The sequence below is a fragment of the Centropristis striata genome, chromosome 12, assembly GCF_030273125.1.
Source record: "Centropristis striata isolate RG_2023a ecotype Rhode Island chromosome 12, C.striata_1.0, whole genome shotgun sequence".
Classification (NCBI taxonomy): domain Eukaryota; kingdom Metazoa; phylum Chordata; class Actinopteri; order Perciformes; family Serranidae; genus Centropristis; species Centropristis striata.
The window spans coordinates 32,739,982-32,762,247 of NC_081528.1; the positions used below are offsets into that span (position 1 = coordinate 32,739,982).

At 38.8% G+C, this 22,266-nt stretch overlaps 2 protein-coding genes across 7 annotated transcripts in view; both read left to right on the forward strand.

The window, feature by feature from the left end:
• The window catches only part of mbnl3 (muscleblind-like splicing regulator 3), a 30,320-nt gene extending 21,753 nt beyond the window's left edge, over nucleotides 1–8,567 (forward strand). For 2 of the 6 annotated variants that reach the window (XM_059345567.1, XM_059345569.1), the window contains 2 exons: nucleotides 1,393–1,487; nucleotides 3,360–3,496. In XM_059345567.1, coding sequence (XP_059201550.1) covers nucleotides 1,393–1,487; nucleotides 3,360–3,362 — 98 coding nt within the window. In that variant the 3' untranslated portion in view covers nucleotides 3,363–3,496. Of the gene's footprint in view, nucleotides 1–1,392; nucleotides 1,949–3,359 lie in introns of those variants that run through there. The other 4 variants (XM_059345564.1, XM_059345568.1, XM_059345563.1 and 1 more) reach the window with 3 other exon arrangements.
• A 3,840-nt stretch (nucleotides 8,568–12,407) lies between these two features.
• On the forward strand, nucleotides 12,408–17,537 carry rap2c (RAP2C, member of RAS oncogene family). The gene is made up of 3 exons (XM_059346131.1): nucleotides 12,408–13,351; nucleotides 15,411–15,696; nucleotides 16,262–17,537. The coding sequence occupies exons 1-2, from the start codon at nucleotides 13,079–13,081 to the stop codon at nucleotides 15,687–15,689; spliced, it is 552 nt and encodes a 183-aa protein (XP_059202114.1). The 5' UTR covers nucleotides 12,408–13,078; the 3' UTR covers nucleotides 15,690–15,696; nucleotides 16,262–17,537.
• Nucleotides 17,538–22,266: the final 4,729 nt, after the last annotated feature.

A 22,266-nucleotide genomic window follows, 5' to 3' on the forward strand; every position in this document is an offset into this window, starting at 1 on the left:
TACCTCCCGTTTTATTTTTTAATACGGCAAAGGACAATAAGTTCACTGCACATGAGTATCTTTTTTTCTGGTATTTCACATATCGTTGATGTAGAAATTTTTCACATTCTCGTGTGGACATATTTTGTAAAACAAAGGTCATGTGGACAGATTTTTTTTAAACTGAGGTAAACTGAGGTTTGATGTCATCACATAGGCGCTGTACATGTGTTTTTGTATAGTGCGCTGGCATAAAATACCCCTCATAGTGTGTGTGTGTGTGTGTGTGTGTGTGTGTGTGTGTGTGTGTGTGTTAGACGCTATCTGTACCTACATGCTTTGGATATTTATTAGTGATCCTGGTAGAAAGAAGATCACTCGAGTGGGAAATTATACAAATATTTTAAATTGGAAAATAGCTTGATCAATATGGGATTTTGTTGTCGATACTGATTTTAGAGGGGGAAATCATGGAGAACAGAAATGGTGGCCGATCTGGAATGAAAATATACCTTTTTTATGTGGATTGTGCCCCGATTTTTCACCACTCTGCAAATGTACCCAGAGAGCTACTTTCTCAAACCTTAAACTTTATTAAATAATATTTAACATTATTATACATTTTACGAAGTGTTACTTTGTCAGCCAATTCTATAAATGATAACTGAAAAAATAAAGAATCAATAGGAATTAAATAAATAGCTATATCAACATAATTTGTTCAGTTTCAGTCAATAATTTAAAAAAAAATTAACATCATACGTATTTCTAAATCACGCAAAGCAACATTTTCATAATAGCCTTTGATAGGTTGATACCGGGCGATGTATCCGTCCGTCTTTATTTGACATTAATGAGTCAAATACAGTGAGATGCTGAAATTCATCTTGCAAAGTCATTCACTAAATCTGACACAAAAAATTACCAATATTATGATTATCAGCTCACAGCATTCTTTCTAAAGAACAGATAAACTACTGTCACATTAACACTGTGGCATTATTGAGGATTTTTCTTCTGTTATGCATTTGCTCCCTCCATACACATGCCCTGTCCATTTGAATACAATATATCAGACAGATACTCCAGTCTGATTAGATTGTATGACTGTGTATTGCCTTGTTTGTTTAACTATCATTTGTTGGTGAAACAGTGCATTTTTTATTTTATTTTGTAACTGGTTGGCTAATTAAATATGTGATTTTCTTTATCTCTTATTTCGTTTGCATGTGTCTTGATTGTTCGTTCATCCTGGCAATATCACTTGACTTGTGCCATGACTTTTGATCCGACACATTTTGCCATGGTAATCATATCATTCCTGTCCCCCCCTCCCCTCCTCCTCCCCTCCTCCTCCTCCTCCCCACCCACATCCTCGTCCTCTGTCTTTCGTCTGACTCGCCTGAATAAAAGTTCCCATGATGCACGGTGCCACCACCTCCACTGTTTCGTCGGCTTCGACCCCAGTCACCAATGTTCCTTTCGCTGAATCTGCCGCCTCGAATCAGGTTTGCTCTTTTTCGTTTCAGTTCTCTTTTTATTTTTAGAGTCCTGTTCGTAGTCTTCTTTTCATCAGGTTAAAGAAACACCTGCTTGTGAATTATTTTCACATTTCATCTGTCTTCACTTTCAGTCTGTTGTGGTGTGAGCAAATGATAACAGTTACAATAACTGTTTTCATCTGAATGTAGTAATTTGGTGTGTCATGCTTCACTGTCTGTCGCAGTCTTTTGTGTAAATTATGGACATACAGTAGCTGGTCTTGTTTGGTGGCAACCCTGTTATAATTTAAATGCCTCTCCTCCTTTTAGTAAATTATAGTATTATCCCTTTGAACCCCAAGCACTTTCACTGTGGCCTCATTTTTCACTGCAATGTACAAGTCCTGCACCACTATATAAACAGCATAATCATGCCTAATAGTAGAGAGAACTCAAAATTGTTGATCGGTTGTTCAGTTAAAACACAGTCACAAATCATTAAAAAAGGAAAACAAAAGTTTACTTTCTTAAGTAATTTTTGCATAACAATGGGGAAAATGGAATCTATACATACAACATTTTGTTCCCACAAGTGCCCAGAAGTGTTACCAACATTGGGGAAAAGGGGCACTCCACATGCTTTACATATTGAACCATTAACATTTTTTTAAAACCTCTCTTGTCCTCTCCTCTCTGTTCTGTGCAAACAGCCTCCAGTTCAAGTTTAAAATTCAAGTTTCACTGAATTTTCTGTCAGATGACTGTTGGTTTCAGCTGAGTCATTCCTGGACTCCCAGTTGTGCTTAAAAGTGCACAACTAATGTTTTTAACAGGATCTGGTCAGTGCAAATGGTTTATTTTTGGTGAAATTTTAAATGTATGTAGAATAAAGTGATTTTGATGAAATATCACTATGTTAAGCATCGATTTGGATATTTTTTCCTTAACGTAAGCATTCTTACAAATTATCTGTTAAAGACTGTTAAAATATTGTAAAATCCAACAATTATATATTATTATTACAGTTTCTGGCTATGATAAATGGTGTAGTTTTTGTCATTAAAAAAAAAATGCAAACATGCTTTTATAACCTGTGGCCAGTCGTGGGGTTCAGAGGGTTAATTTTGCCTTCCATCACACGGATTGGGACACATTTCATGGTAAAAAAAAAAAAGTCCAATCAACAAGGAGGTTTAGCAGCTGCCCTTAAAACCTTCCTGAAAACATTTTGTAGATGCCAGGACATTACAAGGTACTATTTTATATGCATGTGCATAGGTAAAATAAAAAACAACCCAAAACAGTGAAATTAAATTATAAGTTGCACTTCTTGGACAACAGATGTTAGGGGGTAAAATAAGATGCTGTACAAAGGGTGACAGGATGATACTTGTTACCATTCGTGGTCCAATAAAAATATGTTCCCTTTGAATAACCCCTCACCTGTCATGACTGCCCTTATGCTACTTTTCACAGATTCATCTAATAGAAAAGAAAAAATATCTTTGCAAAATGTATTATTATTTTCCAATATACAGAGTGATATTTTTTTATGATATGTATTTACTTCTGAAGGTTCTTAACCACCACTCCAACATGTTTTTAACTGAGAGTTTTATTTTCCCTTTATGGTCTGAATGTTTTTCTGTAACTGGATTACAGAAGGAAATTTTAAGCAAACTCATAATTTTTATAAACTCTAACATAATGGCTGTTTGGCAATTTCATTCTACCAGTGATAGTAAAAATTATTTTAAAAAAGCACATGTTCTTTTTGCACCCTGACTACATGCTGCGGTAGTTATTAATGACTTTACATTATAAATATCACCTTACTGTCACTGTTATGAAGCGTGGATTCGCTGTTCCTCCTCTAACTCCTGCCTTTCTTCCTTCCAGTAGACCCCTCCGAGCTCCTGACTCCTGATCCGGTGGAGCTCCAGTGCGTTCCAATGGAAACCCATTTCTGTCCCGTCCCCAAACTGCTGATGGCGGCTCCGGTGGCGCTAAACTCAGTAAGCCTTTCCCGAAACCCCAGTTAAAGTCCCTGAAACCTTGCGCACTACCAGGGCGGTCATCTTCTTTTCTGAATGCAGCAAACATGTGCCTCGCCTCCAGTGCACACCGACCGAGTGTGAAACTTCTTTTAAGATAATTACAAACATAAGAAAGCTGCAATGGTTCACGCAATACAAGCCTGGACGTATTACTGTTGCTTTAAAGCAGCCATCCTGATGCATACTGACTCGATCAGGCTGAGCAATACAGCTCTCTCGTTCTTACAGCCATACATGCCCACACCTTAAAAAGTGCAGCAGACAAGTGTGCACACACACACACACACACACACACACACACACACACACACACACACACACACACACATTTAGGACTACATGCCCTTTATGGGTTGGAGCCATCACATGAGGTGACCCAACACTTTTGACTGTTCCAAAGTCAGAAACTCTGAAAAGTTAATTGTGGAAATTGAGACCATTTGAGCAGCAAACGGAAATGCTGCTGGTCTCAAACCAGTATGTGTTGTCACAATGAAAGAGTGTTTCATATCATGTCATGTTTACGTTTCAAGGTGGCTACAAATGTAACATTTGTGTTGTACCATTCGGTTTGTTCTCATGGTCTCATCTCGCCTGATGAAACGCCAACGAGTTGTTGTTCATTTGTTTGTGCCTTTGATTTATCTGCTCAGCTGCAGAGGAGACTTAGTTTCCCAAAAATATTTCGAAACACTTGACAGCATATTTTAAGAGATGTTGTTACTTTGCATTTAAGGCAATATCTGTTGTTACAGAAAAATATTGTGTATCAACTTTTAGCTCCTGAGAAACTCTAGGAATAACAGTGATCGCCACTTCAAATTGTTTCATGAATGTTGAGTTTGATTGAATCAGTTTTTGTCCCCCTGTTTCACAGCCAGTATCTGAATCTTAGCTTTTTATGTAATGCAACAACCTTAAAGGGATATTTAAAATTTTCTGAAGTGGGCTCGTATGAGGTAGTCAGTGTATTACTGCAGTAGATAGTGGTTGGTACATATGTTATTGTTTTTTGTATTTAAAACACCTAACTTGGAACAAAATCAGTATCAGTTTAAATGTAAACTGTATTTAGAATAGAGAATACTTTACCTTACAGTTAGATAGCCCTGTTTAACTTTACGCAAAGTGAACTGAAGCCATCATATGCTTGCTTCAAAGCTACCAGACTCCATTGACAAAAACACAACTTTTACCTCATAGAACACAGGAGTTGCCGGTCTACTGCAGCCTCAATCAGTTAATTCAGTTTATTTGTTATTGTGTGACTTCTGTATTTTTAACGAGTTTGTCCTGATTCACCAAAGTCACATAATACCACAAACAAGCAAACAATTGTAGCAGTAGTAGACCAGCAATACCTGTGGTCTGCAAGGTAAAATTACTGTTTTTATCAATGGAATCGGGTGGCTTTGAAGAGAGCACAGCTTCAGTTCCCTCCGCGTGAACCTAAACATGTCTGTCTGATGGCAAGGTAAAGTGGTGAAATAAAACTGATATTGAAGTCTTTTAGGTGGGTAAATACATTTTGCTGCTGCCCCATCCATAGCAGTACATTAACTATACTCTGTGTTGGTATTTCTGCCTGCTTCTCCATACTAGTGGCGTGCAGACCGCCATCAACTGTACTACTGTTAAGTACCTCATACAACCCCACTTCAGTAAATCCAAATTATCCCTTAAATAACCTATAAATTGGCTGAGTGACATAAAATGACTTCTGTACTGAAGGTGATGAGTTGAGAGATTCTCAAGAAAATGACTCTTAAATTCTTGACTTAAGAAACAAACTGCCTTAAAGCAGGTGAAGTCGTGTTATTCAAATGGTTGAATCTGAGGGATGCAGTATCTTTAGTTATGGCTGTGCAGGGTTATTGTAACAACTGAAAAGAAAGGTTTGTTTGTCCCGTTTTCTCCATGATTTGATATTGAAACTAAGTGTAGAGGAATGACAATCTACAAGCAGATTTCCTGTGTTTGAATGAGCTGAAATCATAGTAAATAACAAACTAATATTTCTGAGCGCAGTTCTAAGATTACAGGCTTTTATAATTGGCACTTCTTAAACTTTAACACCTCTTATTGCACAAGACGGGAGCTGGATTTGTTTCTTGATGACGTGCCTAAAGTCTGTGTGTGCCAAGCGGTGGTTGGTATATGCAAGGAGCTGCCCCCATTTAATGCAAAACCTGAATAATTAAATAAATGAATGTCTCCCTCTAAAACTCAGAGATTTATTTAGAAAAAAAGCCAATTTGTTTGTGTAATTATCTCCTTTCATGCGGCTTTTGGATTGAATAGGTGGCACAAGATTTTTACGTTTTGTGGCTCTTCAGGGAGAAAGCTTAGAACTTGAAAATGTCCTGTCTGACTCTGTGTGTCGTCTTTTCTACTGATGTGTCCTTTTTGTCAGACTCTAAATATTGCAGCCACAGCTGTTATAACCAGAATTGAGTTTTGGTAAAGTCAGGAGATGGTGGAATAAATCACCCGTTTGATGTCTGATGGGGGGAAAAAAGGCAAACGAGTTGGTTTTTTGGTGTTCAAATATCTGAAAGAAATGTATTTTCTTTGGAGCAAGAAATTGAAGGTAACGGCTCTGGAAACCAGACTGAAATCACTTTTATCCAAATTCAAATGTGCCTCTTTCAAGTCTCCTCGAACCACCACTGTCAAAACACTGTAAGAACAGACCAGTGCTCAAGCATAGATGTGTAATTTGGAAAATTATTATAACGGTAAATCACATCTGTACTAGTTTCTTCTCCGAGGCAGCTGTGCTGTCTCGTCGTTTGTGTAAAGAAATAGATCAGTGCGTTGTGTGCATACTTCAGTGTGTTGAAAAGACAATGAATCACGTATTTGATTAGTTGTAAATGCTGCAGATATTACAGCATTTCCCACTGAACATTATTCATTTTAAATAATGTTATTGTGTCGTGAATGTATCTAATGCAAAAACTCTACACATGCCCCTCTAAAAGACCGGCATGTTGAAATGTAATGACTCACTATATATAGACTATTTCTGAGGTCACATAAGTACCATGCTGATACTGTGTTAAGACATATTAAAGTATGTGTATTGTTATATAGATTTATATTTAATGTCAATGGATGGTGTGACTACTTTTAGAAATATCTTTCACTCTCAGAAAAAAGGTGGAGCAGGATTGTACTTGTTGAAGTACAAATGTACACAGTACAGGTACATTACAGTACCATTTCTTACTTTCAGTTGTTTTATCCCTCCCTCAGAAAGTACCCAAAGTGCCCAAAATGCACCTATAAAGAATGGTATAATCATGGGGCAAAATTAAGAAAAATCAGCATGCTACCCTTCATTTTTTAGCGTCTTCGTCACATGATGTGGATTGGTCAGTGCTCCTTGTTTCTGTTGACACGTACTGTGTCGACAGCCTGTTCAGTCGGAGTTTTTAAGTGCATAATCCCTCACCGGCTTCCCACCCATTAACCCTATTAACTGTGTTTTATGGGCCAAGTGGGACTGACCCTGGATTTGGGTTCTTGAATGCCCTTTACCACCAACTGTACCTTAAATTTATGTTGAATTGATTTAAATGTATCCCTTAAAGGAACAGTGCGTTCCTTTCTGAAGTCAGATGAGAAGAATGATACTGCTCTCATGCTTGTGTATTAAATATGAAGCTAGAACTGCAGACACTTAGCTAAGCATAAAGACCGTAAACAGAAGGAAATGTTAAATACCTAAAAGTGATAAAAATACACCTAACAGCACATTTAATTGTGTTTGTTTAATTAGTACACAAACAGAAATGTAAAGATTATCATCACCAAGACATAATGTGTTAATGGGCTGTAAAAGTGCTGGTGGGTATATTTTGCTAGCTCTGGACTCTTGCTTGACTGATACTGGACTTCTGAGCCAAAAATCCATTTGAGTTTTTAAAATCTAACACCAATACATTTGGCAGATAGTTGAAAAAACAAAAAAAATGTTGATACAGAGTCCTTAGATACTATGCGGGGTGTCATGTCAGTGCTAATGTTGACACTATTTGTAATTTACCCAAAACCTTATTTAGCATTTCTGTACTGACGTTTCTTATAACTTGTTAGCTTACATGTAATCAAATATGATATATATTGGCTGATTTATTGGTCCTACACTACAGAATTGCACTAGCTTTTCCCCCTTTGTGTCCTGTCTTAATGCTAAGCTAATCAAACTGCCTCCTGGCTCATGCTTCATATTTTCCACACAGATGTTACATTTATATCAATCTTCTCATCCAACCCTTTAAGAAGAAGTCAATATGCTTATTTCCCAAAATGCTAATATATTTATTCAAGGTATCACTTTATCTACATGGTGGATCAAGCATTAGGTAGCCTGTTATATGCCTGTTATCATACAGAAACAACCGTCTCCTTTAATCCTGTTTTTGAGTGTGTTGAGCTACATTTTTTTTTTACAAGTTTTTGAAGTCTTTGAGCAGAAATATTTCTCTTCTGTCCAGTGAAGTTGATCATTCGAATGTCCAGACAGTTTAGTTTGTCTTAATCTTTAAAGCTTTGTCCAGCCAAGTAAACCCCTCCCTCTAGCCTTCGTCGCCTCCCCTCTTCACATCATTATGCCTTCACTTACTGCTGTTCAGCTGGAGAAAAAAACAACAGAATACTTGATTAATAAATTGTGCCTCCTGAGGGCGTTTGAATTTCTGCGTACATTCAGACGTACGTAAAGAGTGAGTTGGAGGATTTTCTTTGTGGCACGAGATAAATTTGTTTGTACCTCTTTCCCTTTCTCATTGCCTCATACTTGATTTCCTTTAGGCCTCACTGTATTTTCCCATAGAGTCACGAATCATAACTCTGGAATATGCAAAATGCTCTGATCATTGCATCCAGTGACCAGATCCTTTAGCATGTGGACAGTAAATTCGACCCTGAGCTTACTTCTATTGCCCGGGGCACAAACAAAGAGCCTTATTTCTTGATCACTGTATAAAGATGTGATAGCTGTGTATGAAAGTGACATGTATTAATGGTAAGTTAAGCTTTTCTTTTTAAAACTGACATTAAAAAAAACACAGCATGGAAATAAAAAAAACTCATTTATACATAGTTAATAGTTTGTGTAGACCAACAAGAAAAAAGATATAATATGAGAATCATTTGTATACAATGATGGAGTCATTGTTAACGGTAATAGTTGCTGTGGCAACAAAATGACAACATGGCTACCTTTCTATTACCCTAATTGTGATTTTTTTTTTCACATTAACTGAAATAACATACATCACTAACTTATTCAAAAAGGGAATGTCTAATTAGTTTGTCTTGTTATTGCGACGTGATTAAATATTTTGTATGGAAAACTTAAACCTTGTAATATCCAAAGGTCCTTAGGGGAGATCAGGTGTTTATTTTGTTTTGTTTATTTGACCTTAATTGTTTTTGATTTTTTTGTGTTTGTACATGGTGTTTTTGAGAAATAAGAATGGACTTTAAAGCAAACACCTATCTGTCAGGAAGGTAAAGCGGCTTTTGGACTAATCGAAAGGTTTTCATCTTTTATTCTGTGAAATCAAACTGTCAAACAGCGATCCTCTCGACTGTTCACCTCCTGCAGACAGGACGCTTAGTTTTCTCTGTACGGAGTTTTCATTAGTGAGTTCTGTTTCAGTTTTTGGCCAAGAAGGTGGTTCAGAAGTCTCTTGTGCCCAGCTGTGCTGGGTGATGTCGATCCTTGCTGAGGTGTATACGAATGTGTGATGTTCACCTTGTTTGCACTTATGTACATAACTATGTCAAAATACTCAAAATTTATTTTGAATAAATATAGATAAAAGAGTTGATTAAAAATCAAATCAATGTATTGTTAATGATATGAATATGTCTATCATTTTATTACAGTATAAAAAAGATTGCTCTGAGGGATCTGTCCTTTTGTTTGTTTGTTTGTTTGTTTGCTAGAGCCCTGTTCTTTGCCAAGCATGACATTGCCTAGCTGTAAACCACAAATGATTTGCTTTAAAATGCTTTTTTTTCTGTTCATTTGCTGTAATATCTGACCCTGACATCAAACGGAGAGGATGAGAGGAAATAGTCTGTCTGGAATATATATATAATGAACTATTATAACCTAATCCACATTTTAAAAACTAAAGAGCGATGTCTCTTTCTAGAAATCATGACAACAACACAGACTTTGTTGTGAGCAGTTTCATGTAAAGAAACTATACTAGAGAGAAATAAGTTCCCTCATGAAACTGCTCACAACAAAGTCTGGTTGTTATCATGATTTATTGAAAGAGACATTGCTGCTCAGTTTTTAAATTTATTTTGTATTTTTTGGCACTTTGAGTACACTGCAACTCACAACAAAACAATTTAGATTGATGATTAGCACTACAGGAAAATGGGGGGAAAAAATTATAATTTAGATCGAACTGTCCCTTTAAATGCTCATCATGAACACATTATTGCAGGCGCATTCCTCTCTTGTAATGCACCAAAATAAAGCACAGAGCAGCTCCACCTGCAGGCTGAGAAGCGGACAGGAAGGAAAGAGGAACAGAAATGAAAACCAGACAATGGCAGGAGATGGATGTGAGATGTGTTCACAGGGTTTCAAATTTTACTTTTGTCATTTTGTGAAATGGGTTCTTTTTTGTCATTTCTCCAAAACAACAATAAATCTGAATTCTCCTCAGGATTTTAGTCAAAATTCCAAACAACTTGGTTTTCCAATGCTATTCTTGCAGCAACAGCAGCAGCAGCAGCAAACATCCTTACGCAACTCTGTTCCTGCAGATTTGGACATGTGAAGCCCTTCAATTGCTATTAAAGCCAGCGATTTTGTTGCCATGGCACTTGTCCTAGTGGTGGATTGACTGAGTCATCCTGGTGAATCGGTTCACAGCCCTGACTCCACATGTGGAGCAGACTCAACATCCTGTGGGTTTCCAGTCACAAACAAGTGAATGAGACTGTGATTTTCCTTTTGAAATTGATTTCTTGTTGTCATTATTTTAAAAAACAATTCAGTTGTAATTGTGCCTTTATCATGCAGGATGTAGTTTTCCTTTTGCATTTAAATTGACTTTTAACAGCACATGTATTGAGTGTAAAACTTATCCCTTTATTTAAAATCCTTTGTTGGTGAGTTGTTATTAAATTGGGTACAATCGCAGACTGAATGGCAACCCGTGGAAGATGATGAGGGCCAAAGACTGTTCAGGACTAAGCCATATGAAAAACTCTCTCTGACACTCTAGGACAGACTTGAAAGTGACTGCTGTTTCTAAGTCATCTATGGTTTCACTCTGTTTCTGCTTGTGGTGCTTGTATGTGCTGCTGTGCTACATGCCAATTTATTTTGCAGTGTATAGCTATTAAGAGTAAGTTACTGTGCCTATGATGAGTTCTGCGATTTCTGTTTGACCTTTAATAAAACACTTAATTGTGATCCTCCTGTGGTGTTTTGTTTTGTTCCTTATCTCTTTGTGTCATCTTTAAAGAGATATTTTCCATTTATCTTCTGGATTGTAAGATATTTTTTCCTGTTTGACTTATATGACTAATAGGCAGTCGTGGAAAAAGTATTCAGAAACTTGAATAAAAGTGCACAAGTATCAGCATCAACATTTATTTATAAAAGCAAAAGTACTTATTATGCAGAATGACCCCACTCAGATTGTTTTATATATTCTAGATGTACCTCAAAAAAGTACAGTACTTGAGTAAATGTACTTAGTTACATTCCACCACTGCTAAAAGGTTACATTTGAAGTCACAGATATCTTATGAACATAGATATATATTGAAATATTGCATACGAAACGACAATTCCATTCATTTAAAGAAAGCATCTTGATAATTAATTAGTTGTGAAAATGATGAAGGCCAATACTCATACTTTCTCAGACCTTCCACTCAACAATGTTTGTTATGATTATGCCATCTGTAACTTTGCATATAAGAACAAATAGAACCAGTTGTTTTTGAATAAATCATTCTGGAACGATTTTTAAAGCATTTTGCTGAAAAGGAAACCAAAATAAGCAGGAACATGAATCATACCAACCCTTAAAACATTTCATATATTTTAATTTAATCAGTGTTTCACTGGCCTCTTTGGTTTACAGTCTCAAGTCTGTTGCATCAATAACCACACCCATCAGTGACCCACTCACGGCGTACTAAAACACCCTGGAGTAATTTTCAGCATCACTGCAAAAAGGTGAGAGAAGATAATCCCCTGGATGACTGCAAGAAAAAACCTGATTTTGGAAAAACATGATTTTCCAGCTGGTGGTTAGAGTGTAAATCAAATCCTTTCCCGTGACATATATTAACATTTAAGCATTCATAAACAAGACTGAATTACTAACAGTTATAATTTAGGAGTAGATAAGAATACATTTAACATCTAGCATTCAGTAATATAATCATTGATTGATTGTTTTGCTTTTTAAGATTATTGCTCTGCCTCTACAGATAAGAAACATGGAGAGGGGGAAGTAGTCTATTCAGAGATGAACTATCAGGAAAAGACAACAGGCAAATGTTTTGCATTTCTTTGTAACTTGTCGAGGATTAAACATATTGCTTATGTTGCTGAGGTTTTCCTCCTTTTCTCTCCTCATGTGTGCTGTATTACTCTCTTCCTCTGCCCTCTGCTCTCCCCTGCTTTGTACTTGGGATATGTGCAATGAAAATAAAATCGAATCTAATCTAAAAAAATATTGGCAAATTAAAAAACTAAATTATTACATTTGTCCAAAAACTGACTGCTATGAAATTGACTTTTGCATGGTTGCATTTGGGGTCATTGCAGTAGAGAAGAGGCTTTTATTCTGAAACCTGTCCTGCCGGAAGTCTAGTTGTCGTTACCGGAAACTAGACTGTTGGCTTCAGGAAATCAGTTGGTGGAAAAAGCTTTCCTTTCTGTAATCAAACATCCCCAGCACAGAGTCAAACACACACCGGAGCAAGAACAAACTGCAGCCAGTGAACCCTCGGATGTTGATGTCGAACCTGCGGTGTGTCCGTTTATAGACGCCCGGTTGCGGAGGCGCCGGGCCGGGCCGGAACCAGAACCAGGCCCGGACGGACGGACAGACAGAACCAGCGCTGCGGACTGGCGGAGTGTGTGTGTGTGTGTGCGGGGTTTGCATGCTGTCTGCAGGGGAAGTGTGATGTGTATCACCGAGACTTGCTGACAGCAGGTTGGTCGATGAGCTCCCGGTGCCTGCGGCGGATCAGATCGGGTGTAGCGGCTTGAGGCTCCTCGAGCATGGGACAGCTTGGATTGAGCCAGAAGCGAGCTAGCTCTACTAGCTAACACCGGAGCTAACGACGGCAACTTCTACTAGCTGACTGGCGAGGAAACGTAACAAAAACACCGAGTATGAGCGCTACACCTGGGTTTATGTGAATGAAGGGGAGTTATTTTATATCGCGTAACATTTCCCAGCTCTTTTAAAGGCCTGATAAATGTTTCCGGAGCGAGTATAGCGTTGTAGCTAAGTCGTTAGCCGCTAAGTGAGCCTGCCTCGACCGACCGGCCCGATGAAGGAGTACAAAGTGGTGGTGCTGGGCAGCGGCGGCGTCGGCAAGTCCGCGCTCACCGTCCAGTTTGTCACCGGCACCTTCATCGAGAAATACGACCCGACTATCGAGGACTTCTACCGCAAGGAGATCGAGGTGGACTCGTCTCCCTCCGTGCTAGAGATCCTGGACACGGCGGGGACGGAGCAGTTCGCCTCCATGAGAGACCTGTACATCAAGAACGGACAGGGCTTCATCCTGGTCTACAGCCTGGTCAACCAGCAGTCATTCCAGGTACCTGGTTTCACCTCACACACCTTAAAACACACACACCTCAACATGCCTACAGCCTGGTCAACCAGCACACACCTTAAAACACGCACCTCAACATGCCGACAGCCTGGTCAACCAGCACACACCTTAAAACACACACACCTTAACATGCCTACAGCCTGGTCAACCAGCACACACCTTAAAACACACACACCTTAACATGTCTAGAGCTATGATGTCAATCACAGCATTTAAAGGCTTCACTTGGGTGTGATTCATACTACATAATTACGGAGCCCTGCACCATTCAAATATTACTTTACAATTCAAAGAACGAAATTAATTTGATGTAAAATGAAATGCATCAATTTAAGCATTATAATGCTCTAGTAATCTTAGAATAGGATCCCATGGTGAATTGGCGTCATTATCTGGTGCATTGCAAAACTATTTTGACTATAAGCCACAATGTGTATTAAAATAAAATAAAACAGGAATCATCATGATAGTTTTTCAACTGCACAATGTGTGTTCAGTTTAAGCATTATATCAACACAGGACAGGAAACCTTGTGCAAGTGTGTAACAATGTTCAAATGTGAAGCAGTTATGAACAGTAAACATATGCTACCAAGCAGGCAAAACAGGTTTATAGTTAAAATGCATGCTGGAAAATGAGGACACATCTTCTCCTAATGCCTCAAAGTAGGGGCGCACCGATCGATCGGCGCCGATTTCCTTAATTTTGCGGGATCGGCCGATTCTTTTAGGTCAAAGCGATTTTATCTAGCGATCTTATCTACCTATCTTATCTACCTAGATAATAACCGGCGAAGCAGAGCTACCAACTTTGTTGCTAAATTTAGCAACTTTTCAGTCCCCTTAGCAACTATTTCTCAAGAAAGCTCTTGTTAAGAAGAGCCGCCTTTAGAGGCAGTTAGCTACAGTTAACCCTGTAGCAGTACAGTGTGAATGTGCTGCTGCAGGAGGTGTTCACTTAGCGATCTCTGTTTGTTTACAACAAGCACCGGACACTCTTGTGCACAGTTAGAAATACTGATCAGCGGAGACTTGGTGCATAATTTGCCATGCAGCTTTCAGCTGCTGACTTTGTACACAGTTAACGATGGCGAAAACCATACGTCACTTCCAGAGTCTTCGAATATTCGAAAATCGATGCCCATCCCTAGTTGTATGTATGTTGTACTATAAAGAAACCAAACACTCAGGACACTTTATTTATGGTTGCAGTTCTTTTGTTAGTTTGTCCTGTAAATTGTTGCTATTTATTTTAAGTTCAATATTTTATTAACTACCTCAGACATTGTGATTTCTTTTATTTGTTAAAGAAAAATACTGCTGTGTTATTGTTTTTCGATAAAATAAGATTCAAACATTAAAGGTGTATGCTGTGAGTTATAAAAAAAATTGGTATCGGCCAAAATCAGAATCGGCAGGTCAGGCCTTTTAAAAATCTGTGATCGGCCAGAAAATTGCAATTCGGTGCACCCCTACCTCAAAGTCACCAAAACTTTTTAATTTGACTATATCTGAGTTTAACAGAAGTCTAAAAATGCTCAAAATCACATAAAAACCTTACGACAATCCAATACGGCAATCTACAGGTTTAATACTTGTGTAATACAAAAGTTATGCAAGATATGGTTTCATGAAAACTGTTCCAGTTCCCACACTCCATACTAATTGTATATTGTATGTAATATATGTATGAAATGTGTTGTTCCTATTGTTGGCTGCTGCTTTTTTCAGTTTGTGTACAAGAAGATAGTGTTCTTGCATCTTCACTATCAGGAAATGATGCAATACCAAAATTCCCACTGGAACTTTGCCATCTAACCTTAACAAAGGGAAAGGAAAATTATTGATTATTGATTTGTCGACTAAGACCTTCAGCTTCTTTACCCCCATACTTGATTATTTAAACTTTGCACTTAATTCTTTTTACTGCAACAAAACAAATTCTTCCAGTGTGAACTGCATTTTGAAGATCTGATGAAAAAACCTTTGTTGTATGGAATACAACTATATTGACATGTTTCTTTTCCCTCTTCATCTTTCAGGACATCAGACCAATGCGAGACCAAATAGTTAGGGTGAAGCGCTTTGAGAAGGTGCCATTGATCCTGGTCGGGAACAAAGTCGACCTGGAGTCTGAGCGTGAGGTGGCTGGGTCAGATGGACGAGCTCTGGCTCAAGAGTGGGGCTGCCCTTTCATTGAAACTTCTGCCAAGAGCAAGACTATGGTGGACGAGCTGTTCGCAGAGATCGTCCGACAGATGAATTACTCCACACTGCCGGAGAAGCAGGAACAGTGCTGCACAGCCTGTGTGGTGCAGTGAGGAAGAGGTACAGGCACTGCCATTCCAATCCTCCTTTGCATGGCTGCATTCATATTTCGGGCTGCCCCAGAGAGCTCACGGGCACAGCACAGTTGGCCGTTCACTCATTTACAAAATGTGATAAAATGTCCCTGTAGTGTCTGTGTAAAACGCTTCACAAGCTGAGGAGAAATGTGACAAATGGATGGCGTTTCAGTGCAGTGTGAGGAAGAAGAGAGGTTCTGCTGGAAGTGAGAAAGAAGAGTGGGTGGTGCTGCTCCGTGCAAAACCGTTGGTTTAGCTTGTTATCATAAGATCGCAGAAAGTATGCGGTATGAAGATCACAACTGTATGAGCAGCTCGGGGTCATAGGGACTAATGAAGCAGACAGTCCTGTGAGCGGAGCTGGGGAAAGAGGAAAATGTGACATCCTGAAAAATAAATTATGTTCCAAAACAGGAAGTTCACTTTAGACCCTGTGAGAGATGTTGCCGGTGTTAAACACACAGATGCACAATGAGAATGCCAATTTTAGCTGTTTAAATTTTCTGTATTAATAAGCTTTGTTGTTTTTCCTCTTTCTTTTTTTATAGATGCCTCATTTGTCTGGACCACCACAAGGATTTTTGATGAACCATGAACCCGGAGACAAAGTGACAAAAACTTACCGCAGCTGGTAAAGTTTCTGTTCGATGTGGTTTCTGACTGTATCACAGAGCATCTGACAGGAAAGACGTCGGCCCTATTTTTGATATCATAACTGTTAGAAGACGTTTTCTGCTGCAACCTTAACGGCCTTTGCGATGACCCAGGATGGAGTCAGACAGACGGACTTGTAATGAGCGAGAACGGCCATCTGTGAATTTCAGTCTTTTTTTTTTCTCTCCTTTTAGTCAGAAGTATCCCTGAAATAATAAGCAGGAGTGTTTGTGAGGTTGCAGCTTCTTTTTAAAGCTGCTTTAATCACTATTATATACTTTATTATTACTTGTATTATGTCTCAAGTTTGGAATTTGACAAAAGTATTTCATAATATTGAAACATTTTGACTTTTAAGCATGCATACTTCGACCAGTTTGCTGCCCAGGTATGCTCGCTTTATTTTTGGAAATCTTGTCTAAAATACTTCTTCTAACTGACACAAACTGTGAGTTTTTTAGCTTCAGGAAACGTAAACAGGATGTAGAACTTTATGGATTAAACTTGTAACATCAAGAATTTTCCTTTTTATGATCGCAGTAGCCTGAAGCAGCTAAACTCATCTGAAAACATGCATGCTCAAAATTGAAAATGTTCTACTAAATCAACTTGAAGTGATAAGGAAGAGCCATTTTACTGTTTTTAGCCTGAATTCTGTCAAAGTCTCTACAAGGCATGAATCGCGTGGACGCAGGTCTTCCATTTTCCGTTTTCTCGAGGAGTCTCTGTGGGAGAATGATTTTGGAATGACCAAAGGAAGCTCACAGTGCATATTTGTGTTTGACTACATGACGTGTGTTGCTTTAAATTCAGGAGATGCTGGTTTGTTGTCATCAAATTATTCCCGCTGCAATGTGGTTTGATAAAAGTTCTGGCACAGTTAATCAGATTTAACTTACGTTAAACATATTTTTTCTTTCTCTTATAGTAACCTATTTATTAAAAACTAATGACATGGGTAGCCAGTTTTAAACTTTTAATTTTATACTAGTTTTCGCTTTTTGTGACTTTTCAGGATACATGGTACATTGTTTTGTTTTTCAAAGCTGAGGATTTAACAGAGCCTTAAATAATTCTTGTTGCACCCTGGTCTCATGTTTTTTGTTTTTTTTCCTCTTCTCAAAGATATAAAAAGCTGTTGTCATTTGGTAATAAACATGCTGGCCTTTCTGCCTTTGTCTTTGTGTTCAGTTACACTTCTCTTTTACTGATACACAATGATGAACTGATACATTGTTGGCCTTACATTCATCAGGTGGCTAATTATTAATAAAAATGTTGCTCCATAAATGGAAGTTGGAGCCTACCAACCCACAAAGTGTAAGGACCAGCAGCTAGAAACAAGTTTTTCAGTTGTTGGTTAATCTCTTTCTTGTGTAAGCAATATCTCAGGATGCCACATCCACTTGGACACAAAGCTAAACTTATACGATTTTAGATATGGCTTCATATAAATCTGGACAGATATGAATGTAAACTACTGGACTGATTGGTGGAGGCATAACTTTGCATGTGCTTTAGTGTAGGAGAAGTACACCTGTTTCCTCTTAATTCAATAGTCACATGTCTAAATGTATATTGAAACAGTTTTTTATTGCAGTATTTGTTCCTCTTGTACTGGCCATCAAGGGATCCCTTTATAATGACCTTACAATGTGAAGTGAAAATCTAATGTCCTCTTTTTGTGCATGAATTCAGCACAAAGCAATGAGGCTTCAGTAGTGCGTGTTAGAACAGTTTAAGTCTCTTACATTATAATCAATCTATGGACAGCAGGAATGTGGTTTGTTAAATTTCTCACTATCTTAATAATTTTAAATACTATTTTTAAGCACTATGTTTTGCTGTTTCACCCACATTTCACACCATTTGTATTGTTTGAACTATGGAAAATGCCTTTTTGTGTTTTGTTTACTAGTGCAGGCATGAAGTGTAAGAATGTTTTTAAGATTTATTTTACAGTAGCTGCTCCATATTTATACAGTATTAAGACCCTACATAATGTAATATGTGATGTTTCTGGTCATATCTGACGAAGAGAGAACAAAGAGTTAAAACTGTTTCTAAAGCTACATCATCTAAAAATAACAGCTCTTAGAAACAGGCTTTCCACTTCCTCACTTCCAGTGTGTTTGTGTGTGTTTCATGCACCAGGCTGGCAGAGTGCAGCTGAGTTGGTGTGTGCTTTGCAAGTTTTTTTTTCCTCTTCTCATTTGTCACACATGGTGCTGCAGTAGTTTCCACGTCCCACAGAGCACAAAGCTGGCTCTTCTTCCTCTCCTCTGCGGCTGTCAGGTGGAGCTGCTTGGTGCTCGCTCAGCCTGGGCATCCATCACGGAGCTGGCAGCATCTGCTGTGTGACGTCTCTGAATCGGCAGGGTCACTGTAGCTCCTCCAAGCTCCTTAAGGGAAAAAAACGAATTTTGAGTGTCTTGTCCCGGTTGCTGCTGGGTTTATCTCTGTCCCCATCACAAGAGAGTTGGAGGTAGGGACATCTATACAAACAAAAACATCACAGTGCACACACCACTAAAAAAGGTAATTTGTTTATGGTGTAGGTTGCAATGTTTTCAGCATTTCTATTTCTCTGGTGCCCATAGTGGCATGTAAAGTAGTATATAAATATACCAAATTACTTGATTATCTCCGCCAGGCATAAGCCTGGAAGGGATCATGCGTTTTGGTCGTGTGTGTGTATCTGTCTGCAACTAATCTCATACTACAGGACTCATCAGCCGAATATTTTTTATGCATATTTGACTGTATGCCCAAGGGCTTCACGTGGCTGGTGTTATACATTTTTATTTCTTGATTGAACACTGTGAATAGACTGACATTCAGCAGGTCATTATTTATTTCCCTGTTTATCTGAATTAATGACAAAACTCAGATAATTTTGTAAGTTCAGAAAATAATGCTTTAATGAATTAAGAGAAAATCTGGAATATATATATATATATATGTCTGTGTGTGTGTGTGTATGTATGTATAACTGATATTTTTCCCAGGAAAAACAGAATTTGAGATAATTTTGTCATTAATTCAGAAAAAAAAAATCTCAAAAGAAAGCAATACGTTTGCCATAGCCACGGACAATATTATACAATTAAACATTCTAATGTGTCAAAAAAAGGACATATGAAGTAACTAAACTTAATCAATAAACAAAAACATTTCATTGTTCATGTCACTGTTTGTACAAAGCACCGATGAGGAGGGACAGTGAAGACTTTGACTATTGACTGCTGTTGTTATTGTAGCTGCTGAGTGCCCGCCGGCCGCTAGGGGCCGACAGTGATCAGCTGCTGCTTCAGTTTGGAGTCTGTTTCCGGTGGGATAAGGATTTGTTCCTGTCAAGATTTGCATCCAGAGGTTTGTAGTTATTCAATCAAAAATAAAATAAAAACCTGTATATGAAACGGGGTCCGAGAATAACGTCGTTGCATCGTCCCGGGGATGAGTAGAGGCGTTGTTTTGAACGGAGATTTTTATATGTATGTAGCGGTATAATAGTAGGGTAAACCATCTCTTAACGTTAGCAAAACAAACTGAACCCAGTACATCTCCCAATACTACCACTGGGAGACACATTGTATTTTAATGCTTTGTCAACATAGTTCTTCAAACTTTCAATGAAAGCTTTTTAAATTTGAATGTCATTACATTTTACTAGCAGCAAAGTAACGTTGACAGATAGGGCAGGAGCCAACTAAGCTAACGGCTAACAGAGGAGCTAGTAGAACTGACTGAGGTAACGGCTAACAGGAGCTAACATAACCGACTAAGCTAACGGCTAACAGAGGAGCTAACAGAACTGACTGAGCTAACGGCTAACAGAGGAGCTAACAGAACTGACTGAGCTAACAGCTAACAGAACTGACTGAGCTAACGGCTAACAGAGGAGCTAATAGAACTGACTGAGCTAACGGCTAACAGAGGAGCTAATAGAACTGACTGAGCTACCGGCTAACAGATGAGCTAATAGAACTGACTGAGCTAACGGCTAACAGAGGAGCTAACAGAACTGACTGAGCTAACGGCTAACAGATGAGCTAATAGAACTGACTGAGCTAACGGCTAACAGAGGAGCTAATAGAACTGACTGAGCTAACGGCTAACAGGACACAGTTCTCTTGATACATCCCTGCACACAGCAGGATATTGAGTTTCTGTGCAAATTACTCTGAAGCTTTAAACAGTGAACTGTAGTTTAAAATGACAACACAATGAGTTTACAGTAAATACATATATTATTAGTACTTTAGTTGAGTAAAGTTTAGAGGTTAAAATTACTTTGAGTTTGGAGACAATAACAAATTTTAGGCAGTCCGTGGCCTAGAGGTTAGGAATCGGGCTTGACAGACAGGACTGACAGGTCAAGGACTGAAGTGCCCTTGAGCAAGGCGCCCAACCCTCCTGCACAGCTCCCTGGGCGCAATAATTTTCTGCCCACTGCTCCTTGCATGGTGTGTTCACTTGTGTGTAAAAAAGGATGGGTTAAATGCAGTGGCGATCGCTCCCGCTCCAACTCCTCTCCGATGCATCCTCTCCATTGTGGGATTAATAAAGTCATCTTCTTCTTCTTCTTCTTCTTCTTCTTCTTCTCTTTACCAAACTTCTGTCAGTAACCAGATACCTTCACTCCAGTTCTATACTGATGTAATCTGTTTATGGTATTCATGCTTTGACTCTCTACATATATACTCTCTAAGTATTTCTGCATGCAAACATTCTTGGTTTATATTTACAACAGTCCCTACATTATCTGTATATTGTATTCAAGGAAGGATGCATTGTGCCCAATTATCCATTTGTCTCCAAACATTCTTACCTTTCTGTATCACCATTTGTTCTCAGTGTCATTTACAGATTTGGTGACTTAACGGTGGTCCGATTGCTTGTGTGCTGAAACCACTCAGAAGAGGAACAAAAGCCTTCAGTAGTGTTTTCTGCTCTGCTTTTAATGGAGAAATACTCTCAGGCTCTGATATTACTTACCCTTCCTTGGCAACCTCTTCAGGAGCCACCATTGTTTAGAACAAACAGTGGCCTCTATGTGTTGTCACAAACACATAAACCACACACATAGCTGCCACCAGCTCCTCACAAGATGCTGATGGGGCAGAACTCCAATTTATTTGTCTTCAACTCAAGATTCTCAATGATCTTGTGATCTCGCAAAAATCTAGCTGTTGGGCAACTGAGGTACATCGTTTGTATTGTACACTGTTTTATATTTTGATAAAGAAGAGAAACGTTTACTCTCACTATGCCTCGTCGGCACAAATCAAATCCTAAAAAGCGCAGAAAAAAGGATGCAGAGAGAAAAAGAATGGCTCGCATGACAGAAACACTACAACAAAATGAGAGTCGCAGAAAAAAGGATGCAGAGAGAAAGAGGGCAGCTCGCGTGACAGAAACACTAGAAGAAGCCGAGTGTCGCAGGAAAAAAGAAGCAGAAAGAAAGAGAATAGCTCGCATGAAAGAAACAGTACAGAAAACTGTTTGTCGTCAAACACTTGATAGAGAAAGGAAACGCCTGCGAATTGCAAATGAGACGCCAGAAGCTGCAAAGCGTCGTAAAGACTTCAACAAAGAATCCATGGCACGACGCAGAGCAGAAGAATCACCAGCGGAGGCAGAATATCGTAGAGCTTTACATAGACAAGCCATGAGAAAGTACAGGGCAAAACAAACGCCAGAGGAGGCAGAGCGTCGGCGAGCCCTACACAGACAAGCAATGGCGTGGCACAGAGCAAAACAAACGCCAGAGGAGGCAGATCGTCGGCGAGCCCTACTCAGACAGGCCATGGCATGGCACAGAGCCAAACAGACACCAGAGGACGCAAAGCAGCATCAAGCCTTACACACACAGGTCACAGCACACCACAGAGCACAA

Excerpts from the sequence above, each read along its gene's own strand:
- rap2c (XM_059346131.1), top strand. The coding sequence starts at position 13,079 with ATGAAGGAGTACAAAGTGGTGGTGCTGGGCAGCGGCGGCGTCGGCAAG. Across the intron at positions 13,352-15,410 it reads TCAACCAGCAGTCATTCCAG|GACATCAGACCAATGCGAGA; the intron begins GTACCTGGTTTC and ends TTCATCTTTCAG.